The sequence below is a fragment of the Falco peregrinus genome, chromosome 12 (genome assembly GCF_023634155.1).
Source record: "Falco peregrinus isolate bFalPer1 chromosome 12, bFalPer1.pri, whole genome shotgun sequence".
Classification (NCBI taxonomy): domain Eukaryota; kingdom Metazoa; phylum Chordata; class Aves; order Falconiformes; family Falconidae; genus Falco; species Falco peregrinus.
This window is the reverse complement of record NC_073732.1, coordinates 14,980,509-15,000,797: the sequence shown is the minus strand read 5'-3', so window position 1 is coordinate 15,000,797 and position 20,289 is coordinate 14,980,509. Positions and strand designations below refer to the sequence as shown.

The 20,289-nt window shown below is 38.0% G+C and overlaps 1 protein-coding gene across 18 annotated transcripts in view; it reads left to right on the top strand.

Annotated features, from left to right (window-relative positions):
- DLG1 (discs large MAGUK scaffold protein 1) overlaps positions 1-20,289 on the top strand; it is a 163,372-nt gene that overhangs the window by 58,648 nt on the left and 84,435 nt on the right. For 4 of the 18 annotated variants that reach the window (XM_027787169.2, XM_027787168.2, XM_027787172.2 and 1 more), the window contains exon 1: positions 10,284-10,523. The exons of the other annotated variants lie outside the window; for them this stretch is intronic. In XM_027787169.2, coding sequence (XP_027642970.2) covers positions 10,299-10,523 — 225 coding nt within the window. In that variant the 5' untranslated portion in view covers positions 10,284-10,298. Of the gene's footprint in view, positions 1-10,283; positions 10,524-20,289 lie in introns of those variants that run through there. 18 annotated transcript variants of the gene reach the window in all.

Below are 20,289 nucleotides of genomic sequence, written 5' to 3'. Positions count from 1 at the left end.
TATTGGCAACATTAACGTTCCATGGAAGATGACTTAATTTCTTACTTTCTACAGGAGCGTGAGTGATCTCTACCTTACAGAGATCCTACCAGGCAGTCTCCACAAAGAACTGAGGCTTGTGTTTGGAGGGTTTTATGGGAACCTTAATTGCCTGTTTTAATTGAGTTTTGTCTAACTACTGTAACTTTCTGTAAAGATACTGATGTAAAACTCTTCTGAGTTTTACAGGAATAGATATGAATGATTATACACTGCCTTCTTCTGCTCAGGTATGATCTAAGCTGAAAATATTTTAGTTTTCTTGATGTGTTGAATATACAATTCTGCTGCACTGTTCTGGAAGAAAGAAACCATGTTTCATTTAAACTGTTGTGGAAATAGAGATAAGCAGCGTGTAGGTATAATTACAAAATATGGTGAGGCCTTTTCAAAATACTGTATATCTTAGGTCTCTGAGGAGGTTTACTATTGTCTTTCTCAACTTGTAAGTGCTGGGAAATGGCCACTTGATGGGAAAGAATGTGTGTAAGGAGTATCATCGTGCAACTCATTACCATATATTTGGTTATTTTCAGGTGACTATTAATTTCAAACCATTGTATGGTAGAACATTTGAAACTTCTGAGCTTTGTTCATCTGACAGGTGGTCAGTTGTTTACCAGCATTTTGTGGAACTTGTGAGTTCTGATGTGAAGTTGGGTGCTGGCTTGCTTCTCTCCTGAAGAAATTAACTTCTTTGCATAAATTATTTACAATCACAGTCTGAGGCCTTGAGGTATTTGGAGTGAGGGGTGCATCCATAGTTTCATAGGTCCTGAGTGTCTTTATGGGACCTTTTAGTGTAAAATGCCTCTGAGATCACAAAATTTCTTTTCAGTCAGGAGGTAGTTTGCTAAAGTTACTGGAATAAATGCTGTTAAAATTTGGTCTTGAGTATGTCAGGAAAAGAAAGGTTGCTAAATGTATTGTTAGCATAGCAGGTCCTCTCTTCTTTTGGCCTGATGATCTGCAAGACGTTCATTGTTTTGGCATAGCTCATGCTGAAGATCAATTTGGCAACAACAGCTCTGAGTTAAGAGCACTTTGTGTAATTTATTTGTGACGCACTGTGTAGCAAGACCAGGGCTTGGCTAATATACAATATCTTGATTAGCTGTTCAGTAGTACATTTGCTTAAGGAAACTAAATGTAATAGATGTTGTTGTGTTTATTACACTAATAAAATATTAATATAAGATTTAAAAAAATATAAATATTAAATACACTTAAAATTGCAAAGACAGAGTTATTAGTTTGAAGAACAAATGTAGGCAGTGGTTTTATCATCATGTGAGGGGAGTAGAATCAGATTTTGAGGAATATCTTCTATAGCAAGCCCTCTGCAGTCTAGAGCAATAATATAGAACATGAGTAGAAGATAGTGAAGAAGTGAGATGCCTAATTTTAACTAGTTTACATTTTTTTTTCCTCAAGAAAAGCTTTCAAATTTTCTAGGACTTGAAGCAGCTTTTGCAATTTGCTTGAACAGACGAATGGTGTTCAAAGAGCAGCTTTCCATGACTGAAAAAACAAATGTGTATCCTAAATTTTTAGAGGATGAGCATGTGACTCCTACTTAGCAAATATTCCACATTAAGTACTGTAGTAACTCAAGGTGCTTTTACCTTTTTGACAGAGAGGTGGGCTACCTCAGATTCAGGTTGAGTTAAGCTATTGCGTGTTTGCAATTAGCATGAAATAACTGATACTAGCTGTACTGATAAGTTTAAATGTGAGACAGGGATGACAGGTTTTTTTTTTGTTAGGGTGAAGTCCTTCAGTTTAAGAAGAAACATATACTTTGTATGTCTTGAGTGTCAAGGATGCAAACTTGACCCAGGACGTTTCGTGTCCGCTGTTCTCTATTTAATATTGTGTGAAGTGGAACTCTAAAATTCTGTAAAACAGCTTCCCCCCCCCAATGTTTCATGGTAGAGAATCATGACGAGATAGTGAAAATGGTCAGACTTCAAACCCTTGACAAATATTCTGTCCCAAACATTTGAAAGAATATTTTCAAGGAGGTAAGCAGATAGTACCAGAATTTCTTCAGTGTGAGGCTTCCAGGTTTCCCATAGAAACTTGTGATTACAATGCAAGGTTCCTCGAGTTATGAAATAAGGTGAGATCAAGTTGAATTGCCTTTGATGCAATTGAAGAAATACGTTGCTACCAAGGTTGTCCACTAGATGGTGATGCTACAGAAGGATTTATTTCAATTACAAAACTGAATTTACTTTCCCTATCATACCTTCAGATTGACATTTTTTGATTTAACATTTGTTTTTATTAAATAGCTCCAACCAAGTGAAACCTGTTATAGATATGATACCAAACAAGTTTTTAAACGTTGGAGTGGAAGTTGGAGTTTTTTACCAAGGAAAAAAGCTTTGAGTAATAGATTATTAAAAGACTTTAAAATAATGGGTCATGATATTGTAAGACAAAAAATAATCTATCCTAAATCACAATACTTCCCTTTCATACACAGATTATTTTAAATGACAAACATCTTATTTATAGCTCCATATTTATGATGTAACATGGCAATTCAGTATTTAGGTGTAGATCCTGACTACAGTTGTATATATTTCTGTATTATGTTTGTGTAGTGTATGTGGGTATTTGGGGCTTTTATTTCACTGGTAATACAGAAGTTCCAAGAAAACATACACTAATTTGTAAACTACTAAATAGATCTTGTGCCAGAAAGATACACCATGACTAGTGTGATAATTGTTACTCTTTATCCAGCTCTGTAAGAAATTCTTAGTATTACAGTATTCACCACAGTTCCACTGTATCCACAATTCCCATTCAAAATTTGCACATCGCTGTTCTTAGACAGTTGTTCAAGTATTTGATAAGTTTAAAAATGGTGCTGTGATGTGACTGCCTGCAGCAGCAGGAAGCTATAATTACTGATTCAGAAAAGTCTCTTCAGTTCTTTTTTCTTTAACCAAATCTCTTTTGCTGTTTTCTCTGGAGACTTTCACCATAATACCAGTCTTCAAAGGGTGTGAGGAAAAATGCTTGCAACTTGGTTTCTTTCTTACACACATAGCAGACATTGACAGCTGAACATAAATGTTTTTGCTGGAACATTATACTTTATTGGTCTAGTAAGGTATCTAAAATTGGTTATGCATGCTATAAGTAAAATTTTAATTACTAACTGAATAGCACAGCCATAAGAAACTAAAGGTGTTCTACTGGCTGAGTATCTTTAGAATAGCTTTGTGCAATCATCAGTGAAGTAGCAGAGCCATCCAGGAATAATGAGTAATGGGGGTGGGGTGGGCAGGGAAGTACGTTAATCTTTTAACTTCTGGTTACATCATTATAGTCTCTTGCACATATTTCATGCAACACAGTTTGGCTACTGTACCGTTACCATGGGTTAATAGAAATTACCGTCTTTGTACAAGTGATGCTGGGAAAAGACAATACTGAGCAGATCAGGCAGCAGTGATTGATTGCCCTTTTTCATTGCTGGCTGCCTGTTTGATCTCACACAAAGACCTGTCATTCCAGCTGAGTGCTGTTATGTTTTGCTAGAATACTTGAGCTTCAGATAATGCAGTAAAAATCCCTACTTCTCTATACGAAAGATAGTTTTAAAAAATCATAGAATCATTTAGGTTGGAAAAGACCTTTGAGATCATAGACTCTGACTGTTAACCAACCGAGGGCTGACAAGTCCATCACTACACCATGTCCCCAAGCACTGCATATGCATGATTTTTAAAGGCCTCCAGGGATGGTGATTCCACCACTGCCCTGGGCAGCCTGCTGCGATGCTTGACCACCCTTTCAGTGAAGAAGTTTTGCCTTATGTCCAATCTAAACCTCCCCTGGCATAACTTGAAGCTGTTTCATCTTGCCCTGTCATTTGTTATCTGGGAGAAGAGACCAACCCCCACCTGCCTACAGCCTCCTGTCAGAGAGTTGCAGAGGGCAATATGGTCCCCTCTGAGTCTCCTCCTCTTCCCCACTAAACAACCCCAGTTCCGTCAGCTGCTCCTCATAAAGAGTTATGATCCAGCCCCTTCCCCATCCCCGCTGCCCGTCTCTGGACACGCTCCAGCCCCTCTACGTCCCTCCTGCAGCGAGGGGCCCAGAACTGAACCCAGGATTCGAGGTGCGGCCTCACCAGTGCCCAGTGCAGGGGGACAGTCACTGCCCTGGTCCCGCTGGCCACACTGTTTCGGATACAAGCCAGGATGCTGTTGGCCTTCTTGGCCACCTGGGCACACTGCTGGCTCATGCCCAGCCAGCTGTCACCCAGCACCCCGGGCCCTTTCCCACCAGGCACTTCCCAGCCGCTTTGCCCCAGCCTGTAGCGCTGTGTGGGGCTGGTGTGACCCCAGCGCAGGACCTGGCACTGAGCTGTGTTGGACCTCATACAGTTGGCCTCAGCCCATGGATCCAGCCTGCCCTGCAGCAGATCAACATCCACCCCCACCCCTCCACTCCTCCAACTTGGTGTCATCAGATATCAGTCTAGGTATCAGTGGTCAGAGGCAGAGGGCAGCTACTGTACAATGAAAGATGGACCTGTTTGACGACTCGGTTTGGGGAAGAGCTGAGTCAGGAGATTTCAATAAAGTTAGTCAGTAAGGTTGAGTCACTAAAACTGTAAAAATGACTAGGGAATGGTTATCTCAAAAATACAAGTTTATATTTGGAAATACAGATTAGCAGGTAATAGTTGTCTTATAGTCCCTAAACACAGATATCTACAGCCAGCCTCTGACTTTAGAACAATCTTTCAGCTGCTGACAGTCTTTTTGTTTCTGGCTACACCAGTAAGGGTATTACAGCATACATTGCTTGTCTCTTCTGCCCTTTTTCTTGAACTGGAAGCAGACGCCTTTATTTAACTCATTCTCGTTAATCTGTATGGGAAATAACTGCTATGTAAATATACACACGTGCTTCCTTTAATGCAGGACAATGTTCTTTCCCTGTGAACCCAAATCTTGTGCTGATAAGCTTAGTAGGTTCCCTTCTTTTTATCTCCGGGTGTGCCTTCCCTGTAGTGCCCTCTGTTCCCATGAGTGCTTGATATCTTTTAAAAGATATCTTTTAAAGCTTGGTGAGCTTCTGTTAAAATAGACTTCTGTGTTCATTGGGAGAGTTTTTCTGCTCTCAGGAGGAACTGTTGGCCTTTATGACTTCAACTATGTGTGTTCAAGGCTAGCCAACAGTCAAAGTAATTGTAACTCTTATTTGTCCTAGTATGTTTTCTTGCTTCTGTTATTTCTTGAGAGTTGCTCCTGTCTGAGCAGGTAGGTTAGATTACCCTCAAGGTGAAGATGCTCTTTGCATTTAGAAATTAAAGATAGGTTGACATATAATTTGCAAGATTGGTTATGAATTTGAGAAAGTTGCACTCTGTTACCTTTTCTAAATGGAGACCTTTCTAAAGCTTTATGACAGCTTCAGCAGGAAGACAGTACTTCTGGAGTTAGGAACATACCTAGAATATCCTCAGTGTGGATTTCCTCAACAAATTCTTGTCAACAGAGACAAGAAAGAAAAACTGTAACAGATGGACCATGGATTAATCCAAACATTAGAAGAACCTAAGATACAGTAATCAACATCAAGTCGTCTTAATAACTGTTTATACTCTTTCTCCTGTGATTTCTTGTGAGCTCTCAGTGCGTTTGGGCTCATTTTGATGAGTGAAGAAAGCCTAAAGACACTTGCATTAAACACAGGATGTTTTTATCAGTCTGGCATGCCAAAAAGATGGGCAGGAGATTCATGAACAGGGTATGGAAGACCAGGCAGTTTAATCTGCACAGATTGGTAGGTTGTCTGAGGTGTAGTATGAATAATAATGCAATTATATTTTATGCTCAATATTTAAACTAAAAAGTATCATTACAGAAAATTGTGTTGAGGTGTTTACTTTTAAGGTAGTTTCAGCAGTAAAATACCTACTTTTATTGACTGTGTAAATCACACTTGATCAAGGGCTATCCTTTCAATCTTGTCTCAACTAAAAGCTAAGATAGGCTTTCTAACTTAGCAGAAAGGGTTAACAGTTCCTTTTTCCACAGTATCCAGTTTGACTGCTGTACTCCTGTGCTTAGAGTATTGCATGTACTTGTTAATGAGACTTACATTTGTTGTATGCCTGTAGAAATTTATTTAACATAGAATTCTGAAAAGTGTAAAAAGTGAACGTGAATTTGTATATACATTTTCAGTGGTATTTTCTGTTCCCCTACCTGGACGGTTAAAGTTGTATAGTCTATATTTGAGTGTTCAAACTGAGTTTCTGCACATTTCTTTTGTGTGTGTGCGTGTTTGGTTTTTTTTGTAAAAACCTTACTGATACTGAAAAAACTAAGTCCTGATGTTGTTTTAGCTGGTTCTTGAATTTTCTCTCTCAAGTATATCAGTTTATTCCTTTAGGGTCTGTGCTTATTTTAGCCAATGTTCTGTTCAGCAGGATGGTAACAAGACCAAAACAAGATACTTTCCAAATGCTTCAGAGGTTTTGTTGTTATTGTTTAAAAGGGTGATTGAGATAGCACTGCTCTGTGCATATACAATTTTTGTTGCTGTGCATTTTCAGTTTAAAGGTGTGCATGCTGCTTATAAAGGTATGTCTAGGAAAACTTTATCTTTGAGATTAAATATGGCATTATATCATGTTCTAACTGTTCCAGCAAGCTAGTAAGAATTGGCTCAGGTACAAAGTCAGAGGAACTTTATTCCAAGTATTCGATGTTAATTATTAAACGCAGTAACCACTGTCTTTACTGTTATCTTCTTAATTGGCAATAGAACAAGTGATGTTACTCTGCATATGCTAAAAATGCAGATGTGTCTTCTGTTAAGCTGTAGAAAGGTATGTGCACTCACTTACAAATCTTAATTGTGCTATTTTGTGTGTGTTGCTTTTTTTTTTTTTTTTTCCCTTTTAATCTGCAAATTTTCAATTCTTGCCTTACAGTAAGTAGGGGCTGTTTTTGTTTTGCTCTGGTGTCTGGTTTTGGTGTCTGGTTTTGGGTGGGTTTTTTTGTGATGGTAATTTTTTTAAATTTTATACTCAGTTCAATATACAGAATATAAAAAAGGGATGACAGAAGCTCTCAGCTCCCTTTAGGACTTTCTGAGATTTTCTGGTGAGCCACCCTGTTCTGCTTTCTGACTCTAGAGGCAGTCATTCACAGATGCAATTTCAGCTACCACCTCTGTGTTGATGATTCTGAGGTTGTCTCCTTTCTCTGGATACTTCTTTTTCTGTACAAATAGCACTTTCTGTGCTTTCTACTTGTAAGTGTTTGACCCTCTCTTGAAATGTTCTTTGACCAAAACAAGTGCTGGTTTTTACTCCCATCCTTTGTTTTTTCAACTGTATAAGCAGCAGTTCTAGTCTGGACTCCTTCGCATTATCCTGATGTTGTACCATCTGTAGAGTTATGCCATGCCTTTATCTTCAGGTTGCTTTGTAACTTGTAAAAATCAGGATTTGTCTCATCACCACAGTACAGGCTCCTTCCACAAATAACTGCATCTCTATCTTCTTAGGCATCGGCAGATCTTGCTCAATATCATTAAGATCCATATGGAGTGTAGGTGACACAGATTGCTGTCTTGTATCACCAGCATTATTGCATAACCTCTTCCTGAAGTACTTTGCTGGATTTCTGTCTCCAGTGAAATTAAATCATCGTAGCTTCACTTGCAGGATTATTTTTTTTTTTGTGTGTGTGTGTGTGTGTCCGTCCATATGAGCCTTTCTTGAAATGCTGATCTCTAAAGTCTCTTTGTCAGTGATGCCACAGTTGATTGTTAGCTGGGTGGGAATCATCCTTGAAAGAAACTGCCTCAAAACACAGCAAACCTGTCTCATCTTCAGACAGACTGATACAACAGCAAAACATATAGGTACTTGGTTCCTTGTTTGTCTGTGGATTGTGGTGTTTCTTTTCAGAATTCTAAACAGTATCCTCCCATGTGACTCTTGGTTTGGAGCCTGTGGAGACAGATATACACATACACATATATAAAAAGAATTCTTAAGGAAGCTTTTTTGCAAGTTATGCTAATGTTCTTGTACTCTTCAAATCTTTTAAAAATGCACAGTAGCATCAAAATTCAAGGCCATATGTAGAAAAACGTAAAAAAATATTTTCACTTTGACTCTTTATAAAAAAAGACTCAGAATTCAAAGCCTGTAATTTGTAGTTTGTTCCAAACATCTTCAGTCATAGCCGGGGAAAAATAAATTTCTCCAGTAATAAATACATAGAAATTTTGCAGATTAGGTGTTTTCTTTGAGTCTGGAAAAAGGGCTCAGGCAGGGCTGCAATCTTCCTGTGAAAAGAATTCACACTGTAAAAAGCTTGTCCGTTTACAGGATTCATTGCATCTGCTATGTCCCAGGCATTTCTTTACCTCAGTTATCTGTCTTATGAACATAGCTTTGAGGACACTGCACAAGTCAGACCATGTTTCATATGAATTACACTAATAAGCCATTGTATTTTCTGAATATTAATAAAGTCTGAGAGATGTACTTGGAATATTTGTATGTGATATGTTACTGAGCTGTACTAGTGACTAAAGTAAATGGTGCATTGATCTTATTACCACAGCTTTCAATTAATGTACTTATTATTTCTGCTTGTAATGTAAGCTGTCAGGAAAAAATTGTTACACGGGATAGGATAGCTGTCGGTAAGGATTTGTTTAGCAGAAGAGTATATTCCACCAAAAGAAAGTATACGGGGGAATTTGGTAATCCCCACTAAAATGCACGTTATGAGTCAGTGGATTTGTAGAATCATGTTGCTGTAAGTTGTGGCAGTGTTGTGATGAACAAAGGCAGAAAAGTTCCTTATATGGAGAGTCGTCTTCTTTTTGAAGATGTTTGCCCTGTTACGATTATGACTGTTAGAGCATTTGGTATAGAAATATACCACAAACAGATTTAATAACTTTGTCCTGGATTTCTGGAGGCAAGCATGTACTGAAAGCCTTGGCACTTAACTGATTTCGTAAGTAAACTCTTTGTGAGCTGGGGGATATTTTTAAGAATAGTTGGCTATCAAAATTTGAATGATGAGTTCTTTAAGGTAGCTTGAATGCTGTATAATCTTTCAGATAAATACTGTATGAATTCTTTTTTACTGTGAAGTAAGCAGAGAAAATGCGTACATGTAGCAGTAATATTTTACTTTGATTTCCAATGCAAATCACAAATGTTACTGAAAATTCATTAGTGCATAATAAATATTTTTCATTTTTTGCCAGTTCTTGTACTTTTGAGAAGTAATGTTGGGTCACAAATGTGTGTGTATATATATTCGTATTATGCTTATAGTAGTCACAGAATTTTGGAAATGGGTGTTATGATAATGATACATTAATCATAGATTAAGAATAAGTGTTGACTTCCAGTGTTTAATTTTAGTATCTCTAATCTTCTTGCTGATTTAAAAAAACCCACAGCAAAACAACCCCACTAGGCATCCATTGATAAGCAACACAAAATGACTGTTTTGTGGCACTATGATTTGTTCCCTCTGTAGCCATTTTATGCACTAAGGAGTAGAAAAGAAGAAGAAACCAGCAAACAGTTTGTTCTTGAATGTTTTTTTCTCAACATGGTGTTAAGGTGTTTTTGCTCTGTGGAGCGCTTTCAGAAAGACAGGACCAGTGAAGAAGTGCAGTTATGCTGCATGCTCCCTGTTTTGTTCGGTTCAGGTTTATAATTTATGCGAGCAAGGAAGTGAAAAGATGCTATTGGATCTTACTACAGGCAGTGATTGAAACTTGGTTATTTTTGATCCATGCTTTCTCCACCCAGTAGCTGCTGTTACCATCCACCACCATCCTCATAGCTGTGAATTTGTAACATTGTACTGTACCTGCTACCCAGTTTCTTTTAGATGTCTGTTGTCAGCTAGGAAGAGAAAACAGGCTCTTGATCCTGTGGGTTCTGAAAAAGGAAAAATAAGAAAAACATTTGGCTGCTTTTTTTTTTTTTTTTAAAAAAAATTGCTCAAGATCATGCTCATCATTGTAATCACAGGTAAAGAAGGGATGTAGGGGATGGAAAAGCTTGGAAGAAAAATAGCATCAGCTATCAAGAATTTTGTTTTCCTGGTTTGTAAATGATGCTGCTGTAATTCTATCTGCATTTTTTTTTTTTTTTTTCCCCTGCTCATTCACCACTCAGCAGCTGGTAGGGGAAGTAAGACTGCCTGGCAACCACCTGCAGAGCTGCAGAGATGAATTACATTTTCGGAAATAACACACTCCTCTATTCTCGCGCCAATCGAGGCAACACTAGCTCAAGCCACAGTTCTGTAGGCCCAAAGCACAAGCAGTGGGCAAAGAAAGGCTCAACAGATGAGTTACGGAATGAGCCTTCCCGATGGCAGCAGATAGTTGCATTTTTCACTCGGAGACATGGTTTCATTGACTGCATTTCTGTTGCTGCCAGCTCCACCCAGGTAATATGTCACTTGTTGAAATTGTTGTGTCTGCATGTTTTCTGGTTACTTGCTAGTCAGAAATAGCAATTATTTATATATGCATGCTTTCATATAATCTCTGATTTATGAATGGTGTTTTCTGTCTGCTTTCATTTTCATATTTTACAGAGCTCTGTAAAATTTAGCCTTAAAGCATGAAAATGAAAACACTAAATGAGGTCTGATTTTTATTTCAGTTATTTTGCAAGTGATGAGCCACATTTAAATATGAGATATTCTAATGGAATTGTGAAATACTGAAAAATGTAGCTTGCATTCTATTTCCTAGCTCTGGAGGGGAATAACATAGTTAAGAAATACCAGTTCCATAGCTGCAGTAAGATGACAAGTCAAATAAAGACAATATATTTCCTGGTTAAGGAATTTTATTTAAAGGATGAAATAATTTAAATTTTTAATTAAATGTAGAGCAACGTATTCTAATCTGTATCAGTATCCTGGGTTTTTTGGCTGCTAATAATCTATAAACAATGCCTTCTTACATAAAGAATACATATTTAATAATGCAGTCTGTGAGAAAGACATTGACATTTTTCTTGACGTAAGAATGACAGTTATCAACCTCACTGTCAATCTAGGTGATGGTTTTGTTAATCATCATTGAAAGTCAGGTAAAAGGAGGTGAGCCAGATTTTAAGTGTGTGGATTTGGGGTGAGTTCTTAAGGCTGATATTGAGAGAAGTTAAAACTTATTTTAGTTAGCAAATGTTATATCTTTGGATAATATGATAAAGATCGATCTTTGATTGATGGAACAGTGCTGAGATGTCAGCATTACTTAAAAATGTAAGATTAGGTTTGTTTTGCTTGCTGTCAATGTAAATTCAGTTTTAGTCGCAATGTCATTTAACCTGAAGTACTACAAAAACTTGTAAGAAAAGGAACGATCTGTTACCCTGAGACACTATTATTAACATAATTTGTATCTGTTGGTAATTGTTTCAAAGGTGATAAAATGGCACTTCCTCTGAAATCTGCTTATTGTTACCTGTTTTTTTGCTGCTGAATTTGGAATAAACAACAAATAGGAGATCTTAGGGGGGGGTTTCACTTCCCTGTTGAAAACGTACCTGGATGTTGAAGAGGGATCCTGTCGATTTTGTAAAGGGGTCATTATACAGCTCTAAGTGATGCATTAGGTAGGCATAATAGCTTTTAAGTACTGTTGTTTGGGGGTTTTTTTCAGTCAAAAGATACATTGTTAAAGTTTTGAATAAATAGTATGGTTACTCTTGTTTGTTTAATGCTTGAACAAGAAATGGTGGAATGCTTGAAACTTGCGAACGTTGCTGGTAAATAGAATACCAGATAGCCTCTGCTTTGAGTGTGGGCTGGACTGGATAAAGATCCTGAAGATCCCTTCAAACCAAAGCTGTGATTCTGTGAATATCCCAGTGTTTGTTCTGTTTTTCTGCTATGAAAAAGATAGCTTCTCTCTGTGAAAGCCTGCCAGTTTTTTTTTTTTTTTCATAAGTCTGACAGTTCTTCTGTTAAAAGGAACTGCTTATACATGTTGATGGCCGGGAGGGAAAAAAACATAAAATATTTTGAAGTGGTTGTAAAAAAACTTAATGAGCATATTCAGAAGTAATGCGCTGAAAACATTAGAGCTTGTTGAAGCCTCTTTCTCTGAAAAGGTGTTGTACTACCCTCATACCTTATCCACCCATTGCAGCTGTTCTAGCCTCAGGGAGGGAAGAAGACATTTGGAGATTGCTCATTGTGGTGCAATTTTGTTTTTCAGTTCTTTTCGGGTTTTATTCTACATTTCAGTATTCTGAAAATTCTTGACAACTTTTATTTGTTCATTTGAGATACATCCCCATCACTTGAATATATTTCTGAATGAAACATTTACAGAGCCCAAATAAATAATGGGATGTACTTCTCTAATCTTGTCTGTTGAAATTCTGCTTGTGATGTCGGGCTTTATATAGTCTGATTGTTCTGACATAATGATTTATAACATACACAAAATCTTAACAGATACAAAAATTTAACTGTCCCTTTATTTGCTTGGCTTTCTTGGATGGGGTAGGATGGCATGGACTGAGGGTGCTTGTTTAGTTCCCTCTATTATCAGTGGAAGAAAAATGACTGCTGGAGGTTGGGCTGCATGCCCCTGTCTTTCTCTGGGGCTTGCAACAGGCCTTCTCCCTAGCAAGGTGGTAAGAGACTTTTGCTGAAGAAGGGGCTTCAGATTCTGGGGTAGGGTATTTTTTTAGTAGGCGGGTCTTGTACCTTAAAGAAGCAAAGTAGTTGGTGATGGATACTGTAGCACTGTTTCTTGCTGTAGTTATGGCTAGGTTTAATCCCAGAAGAATGCATGTGTGCGTAAACACATAGTGGCATGGAGGACTAGTCTGGAGTGAAAAGCTACTGTAAAAAGTCACAGCACCCTGAAGGCTACCAATTCATTTTCAAATGTTAAAGGTGCCTAATTTACTAGTATTGCCACTTTTTAATGTTATTAGAAGATTCAAATCACCCACTTCTTGTAGGAAAAAGGCAGTGGTGGAAACGGATGATGTGAACAGATATGAAGAAACACTACAGTGGTCATTCTGATCCTGTTTGTGTCCTGCCCAAGCCAAGGTCTCCAGAGTGCTTTGCATGGAACTTGAGGTGGTTGTAGTGATTTGTAGACTTTGCATTACTTTAGTAACAGGGAGTTTAGTGGTCAGGTGTTGCAGTCTGTCCATAAAGCAATAGTACTTCCCACTGGGTTAATATTTGTCCATTTGCAGTGGTGAACTGCTGTGGAGGTAGCAGTGCCTTCTTGGTCTGCTAACCACACTGGTCTCCTTTGAGTCTAGGGATGGTGATTTAACATACTCAGGCACTTGAGGCCATTTTTGTTTCTTCCTTCTGCATTCGTTTTGCTATGAGCGGTCAGTTGTTCCTCAGTAACTGAGAAGTAACTGGAAGAATTAGGGAATTTGATTAGAAGCTGGTCTTTCAATTTTTATCAGCAAATTTATTAGTTTCCTCAAAAAACCCCACATCTGTGGCATAAAATGGAAGATAAGGATAAAAATAAACATACAGCAAATTGCTGTCACAAGGGTGAGTAACTAAGCCATGACCTTAATAAATACATGGTTATGCAAATGAAAAATACTGGGTAATTTGAAGTGCTGTCCTAACAAGAGATATACATATTGCATCAACAAAGGTGACTGTGTTCAGGGCAGTTCTTTGCCCCAAAGCCTTTCTGTAGTGAGAAGCACTTCTTCCCAACAGTGGGTACAGCTGTCATGCTTCAGAGTGCATTGTAGCAGCAGCAGCAGCAAAACATTGTAGCAGTGTAACCAAATACAAAGTATTTGGCCCATGTTCTGCTACAAATTCAGAAACTCATTTCTCTGGAACTCGTATGGCATTAGACAGGTTCTAACAGCAATGCGTTTAGGCTATTCTTAGCATGTAACACAGTATAATATGCTTCCGGCATTTGATACTGAAAAATTGTTTAGCTCTTTGAATATGCTGTGCCAATTTATACTTCTGGTTTTTAGGACATGTTCTAGGAAAGGGGGAGAAAAAAGAGGGAGGGAGTCAGAAAACCCTTCCTAATTCCATGTATTAATTTTAAACACTTTAAATTTTAGAGCCTGTCAAATCCTGTGAGTTGTTTGAGCCCAGTCATTTCTTGTCTTTGTATCTCTTTTTAAGATCTTGATAATAGTTTTACTGTTTGTCACTGCTCCTAGAATATTGCTTTCAAGTTCATTAGCATTTGTCAAATGCTATATGTAATCAGACAACATAGAGGTGTTGTAAGGTGCATTTAAAAGAATATTATTAAAAAAACCCTAGGTCTCTACCCTAACTCCTTTTTTATTTTACTACTTACGGTTCAGAAATTGCAAAAGTGGCTTTCTTACAGTGATATTTACCATCCTTCTTATAATTTTAGTATATTTAAATATATTTTTTGACATACAGATCAGAACAACAAGGCACATCCTAAAAATACGTGAGATGAGGAAAAGATAAAATAGTTCTGATACAGTATGTGGAGGTTTAATTAAACAAGCAGAAGTTGGAAAGAAAAAAAGGGCGGTGGTGGTGGAGGTTCCAAATCTGGAACTTGCAGCAGGAAAATCCTGCAGCTAAAAGTTCAGATGATTTGATAGCATTTTAACTCTTTAAATATCTTGGGCATATCAGAATCTGTTGCAGGGGGTGGTAAGTTTCATGAACAGTATTAAACTGCAGTGTGCATGTGTGACTGTTCTAGCATCGCCTCAAGTTTACAAGTGAAACTAGGACTTCATTATGCCAGTCACTGCATAACGTGAAGTTTTTTACTCACGGAATTTGTTTTATTCAATACATTTTTTGGATTTAAAGAGGAGATACAGTAGAGAAGAAAGGAGTTACAGGAGTAACTGTAGGGAAGTTTAATAGAATACATGGAAGAACTGTTGTCATTGTTAGATTTTTAATGCAGACATTTCCCCGAGTTAAAAATTTAATTTGCCTGGAAATTGCTGCTGCTAATATGAACACATAAGAAAGCAGCTTTGATTTGCTTTAGATGATCTTAACTATAAGAAAGGACCTTCTGAAATGCAGACATGGATTTTATTGTACTAAGTTTCCTTTTTTCTCTTTTATTTTTAGGTATGTAGTATTACGCAGTTTTAATGTTAGGAATTTATTTTGCAAATTTTAATTATCCCACTGGTTGCATTTTCCATAAGAGGGCATTATGGCAGAGGTAAAAATGGGATGAATTTTTTTTGGTAAAAGGAATGCATTAAAATGTGTTCTGATCAGTAGACTGAGAAATAGGAAATTCTTGACAGTTTAAACTCCAGCATTAAGGGACTGTCTCTGGAACCTTTGGTTCATTCTGTAAACACTTTCTAACTGTGTACAGTGGAGATGGAACCTTCCCAAGACTGTGAAGTTTGCTTGACATTTTAAAAAGAGATATGCAGTTTTAAAAACATAATCGGATCAATAAATCTTAAGAATATATATCATGAATCATGTAATGTCAGGTAGATTGTGTTAGCATCGTGCTGGTCCCCTGCTGTAGCCAATTATCTCTCCTCTCACGAAGTCAATCAATAGGCCTGTAGTGTAATGAGGTTGTGCTGCTTCCTTCCCAAACCCAATCGTGGGACCGTAATGTTGGCATGTGATGGTGTTACTTCAGTTAATCACTTGCAGCGTGGCAGTGATGATAAGAACTGAACTGGTGCTCCAGCTACCTGGAGGCACTGCTTGCTGCCAGAGAGTTTTAGGTTCCACTTTCTCTCCCCTATTCTTTCACAGCAGTTCTGTCTCACTCAGAGCTCACAACAGAATTTCTTCATGTATTTGTTCCATTGTATCTCCAGAAAATTACTTTTTTTCCAGAGGGAGTCAGAAATCTGGTAAGCAAAGGAGAAGGGGACACAGAATGTTTTGCTTTTGGGGTACTACTGCTACTGCAGGGGCTTTCTGTCTACACTGCCCAAGGCTCTGAACCTTCAGGCATGCAGGCACTGGATACCCTCTTAATCCTTTGTCTTCAACTGGTAACTCAGGTGGACTAACAGGGTCTTGCTGTATAAAGCCATGTGCATGGAAGCCTGTGAAAGAGGTAGGACTCTTTAGGTCTGTTATATAATTTTGCTAATTTATTTTATATTGTGATAATTGCCTTCTCAGTTGAGGCTCATATTGATAGACAAACGGTTTTGAAAGTCAAATACAGGCCAGTCTGTCTTTCACCAGCTGTCAGCTTACTAAACAGCTCTAGGACAGCTCCTGTGGTATGGCATTTCTGTTTTGCTGCCAAAGCTACTGTGTATTTCAGTTAGTCATTTACTTAATAATTGTATTGACAGAGTTGCTGAATCTAAAGTGAACACCATCTTCTTCCTGTTCCTCTATTTTGGTCTGCAGCATCAAGAGCACTCTCAATTATGATTAAGTGTGTGCAGGATGTTTCTTTTAGTTTGAAGAAGCTAATGCAACAAAAACGTCTTAGATGTTTTTAGACAACATGACTTTGTCTTTTAGAATGATCTGCATCTGTGTTTGACAGCTGACATGATATCGTGTTGTGCAACTTAAGAGACTTTTAGTTATACCCAGCTTAGAGTCTTGGTAAACTTCATGTCCACAGCCTTTCTGGGATTTACAGTAATTGAAGGAGAGAAATTGTTGTCTTGTTAAACCAGATAAATTGAAATCTTTATGCGCATACTAGCTATGCAGTCTCTCTTGAGAAGAAATAGAACCTCTGTGGGGGCCAGTGCTTTCCCCTGTACTCCAAAGCAGAGGAGGTACTTCAATTTGTGTTTTTGAATAACAATTAATTACTAAAATTTTTAACAGGTAGGCTCTTGAGCTCCTCTGCTTTGTTTCCTCCTCTTTGTTTCCTTCTTATTTGTTTTTTTTCTTTACCGTGATAAGTAATTTGTATTTCTCTGTTCCTTCCCTATCCTCATCTGAGTTTCATAGTGATTTTTTTTTTTTACTGTCACATAATATCACTAGTGATTCCTATTTCATATATATTATTCTACCATCTCTTGAGACCCATTCTCTTTATTCTATTGGTACATTTTGAGACCTACATAGTGCAGTGTATTGTTGTTGCTTACATGTTGCCACTGAGCCAGCCTTCCGAGTATTTTAGTGCATGGGAGCAAGCATGCATTTCGGAGCTGTTGTAAAATGCCAGATGTGTGTATCTGTAGATTCGTTTATAAAAGATGTCTTTGCGAGGCATGAACTCTTTTTGACCAGGCCTGCCTGTTTGGGCTATGCACACTTATGCCATCTCAGGGGCATGACAGTCTGAGTGAAAAATGTATCTTTCACTATTCTCCCTGGGAGTGAGTTCAAGCTAATGTTTGACATGGTAGTGTTTGCTGAACTTCAAGCACAAGCATATTGTGAAGCATTTCCAGTACAGTTCATGTTTTGTATTACTTTGGCAGATCCATAAAAGATGAAAATGTCAGGAAAACATCCGCCTCTTCATCTGATGCATCTTGTGCAATTAAAATGAAGTACCTCATCCCTGTTTATTAGTGTAACCGCATCATTCACACTTTGCTTATCATGTAATGGCTGTGTAACAGATGGGTCCCAGTGGATGCTTTCTTCCCTTGAGGAAGGATATTTCCTTTAATGCTATTTCTAATGTGCCTTCCTGAATTTAATTCAAGTGATGATTGCATAGTTCTGTAATACGATTTCAGGAATGCTTAAAGGTTTCTCCAGTTAGACGACAGGAGTAATCCTTCTGATCAGTTGGGACTATTCCTGCAACAGATGCTTTGCTAACTAAGTGCAGTAATGAAATTCTAGCAGGTATAAGTCTAAAAGGGCACCATAGTTGCAATGCTGGTCTCAGGGACATAAACAACAACAACAATAGTATCAAATACATAGTGAACTTTGAGAAGGGTATATGCGCCTTGTCAGGTGTCATGTTCATGTTAAGCCAGCACACTCAGCCCCTCCATTTTCTTCGTTACAAAACAGACAGGAGCATTCCTGCTTCACATTAAAGACTAGTAACCTTGGGTCATCTGTCAGGAAAGCTCAGAAAACTGTAATACAGAGGCCAAATTCAGTACTGAGACTGACTTGTTAATACTACCACTGCCTGCTGAGTCTTCCCTGAATCCTGAATATACCTTTTGAGGAGCAGACTTTTCTGGTTTTGCCCAAAGTAGCATTAGCAACAGTCATTTCTATACCATTCAAAATTAATTAGGTCAGTATTCTCTGTGAAAGTAGTCAGTCGTGACCAAAAATTAAAAAGTTGTTTACTTTTTGATATACTTGGAAAGTTGTAGTATCTTTTAAACTACAGCTTTGTTTACTTGGCATCATCACTGGCCACTTCAAGCAGTCACCTCTAGCTACCAGCTTGAGTTTATTGCAGGAACTGCTTGAACAGCAAGCCCAGTGGTGCTTCCTGACTCTCCTCAGCTGCATACATTCCCTGTACCTCATTCATGTTTTACAAATGTTACCTACTGGAAGCTGCTGCTAGAGTAGATGTTAAGTTGTTAAAGTTATGTTCTAACCTCCACTTGACCAAGATGGCTGGTTCTTATCTTCTGCTGTGTAGAAGCCACCTGTTCCACACTGACAGGCATAGTAACACATTTTTGTTTGGGGAGGTGGGGTAGGAAGAGGTACTTGTTTTGGTGGACTGTGATAGGTCCTTCCCCCCCCCCCCCCCCCCCCCCAAGGTCATCTCGTGTCATGACCATGTGGTTGTTTTATCCCCTGAAAAACTTGTGTCCAAATCCCAAAAGGAATCCCAAAGCTTGTACAGTTCTGTCACTTGCTTTTTTGAAAGACTTAAGGCTTCCTTCCACGTACCAGGTTTTTGTGCACACATACACATACAAGGCTCAGTCAGTATCAAAAAAGCACTCTGAAGGACTGCAATGTAAAGCAAGGATTCCTTTCTGTGTCTGTCTTTGATAATTCAGAAAAATCTTTGCTACCAACCAAAGCACTACTGGACATGTTTTCCAGTTTGGTATTCCTCAGGGTGTCTCTGTGCTGTTTATTGCTATGCCATGTGACTTCAGTTGTCAGTATTGAATTTCATCTCGCTGCCTGTAACCCACTTCTCTAATATATCAGGCTTGCTCTACAGCTTGTTTCTGTTGTGCATTTACTGCTCTTCATAATTTTTTTGTTTTTAGCTGCACATTAGGATATAGTTGAGCTGATGTGTTCTCCAGACAGATAACAGACATTTATGACTAATTTTGTCTCTCTTCTAAGCTGATCTTGGTATTTATGAATTTTCAGTCTTTTGTTCCATTAAACTGTTTCCAATGCATATTCTAGTTCCTTGCAACAGTTTGTTTTGTGTAAAGATACATCTAAGCAATGATTGAAATAAAACCAGATCACCTTCTCCATATTTTTCATAGAAATGATGAAAGGTCCAGGAGACAATAGTTCAAATTTTACCAGGACAGTGCTAAAATAGAAATGCTTATTCATTTTTTTAAATGTTTTTATAATTGGCGTAAGAATTTTTAAGTTACTATTGTTTTTTAAACTGTGTGGAAGTTAGTATTATTGTTATTGGAGACTAGTGTCTATGTAATTGTGTTGTTCTTCTAATATGACTTCAGGTATTTTACGGGAGGCAGGTATAGTGCAGGATTTTTCTTTGACCATGGAATCTTCAATTTTTTCCCACTGTTTTATGTGGTATTTGCTGGAAACTGCCATACCATGGGAATGTTATGGAGCAGTCTTCTAGCCTCTCTTCCTTTTATTCTCTTTATCAGCGCTGCCTCACAGTGTGTATATTTGCTTATTTAAAATCCTTTTGGCGAGACCAATGCCTGTAGAAGTTAGTCGAGCAGCCCCTATTATGTGCCTCCCAGGTAATAGTGTTTGGTTTTCGTAACAGAGTAGAGAGCAAAGATTTCTTGTGCTTGTAGTGTACAGTTGTACTTCAAAGCAAATTTGATTTAGTAAGTAAATTTTAGTTGTTTTTCATAGATAACTAACTGTATATGACTACATAGTGTGATGTAGCAGGTGGGAAGGGAGTCAGCTTTCCCTTTGGAGAAGGAGAGAGAAGGAATTCTGGATTCTGTCTGTAATATGTACAGTCTCTGGTCTGAAATCCTGGCCTGAAAAGAGATCCTGATAAACTGGGAGTGTTCAGAAACAGGATTATACCTGTAGGCTGTGTTCAGGAAGACCTGCTTTAAAATGAGAAATT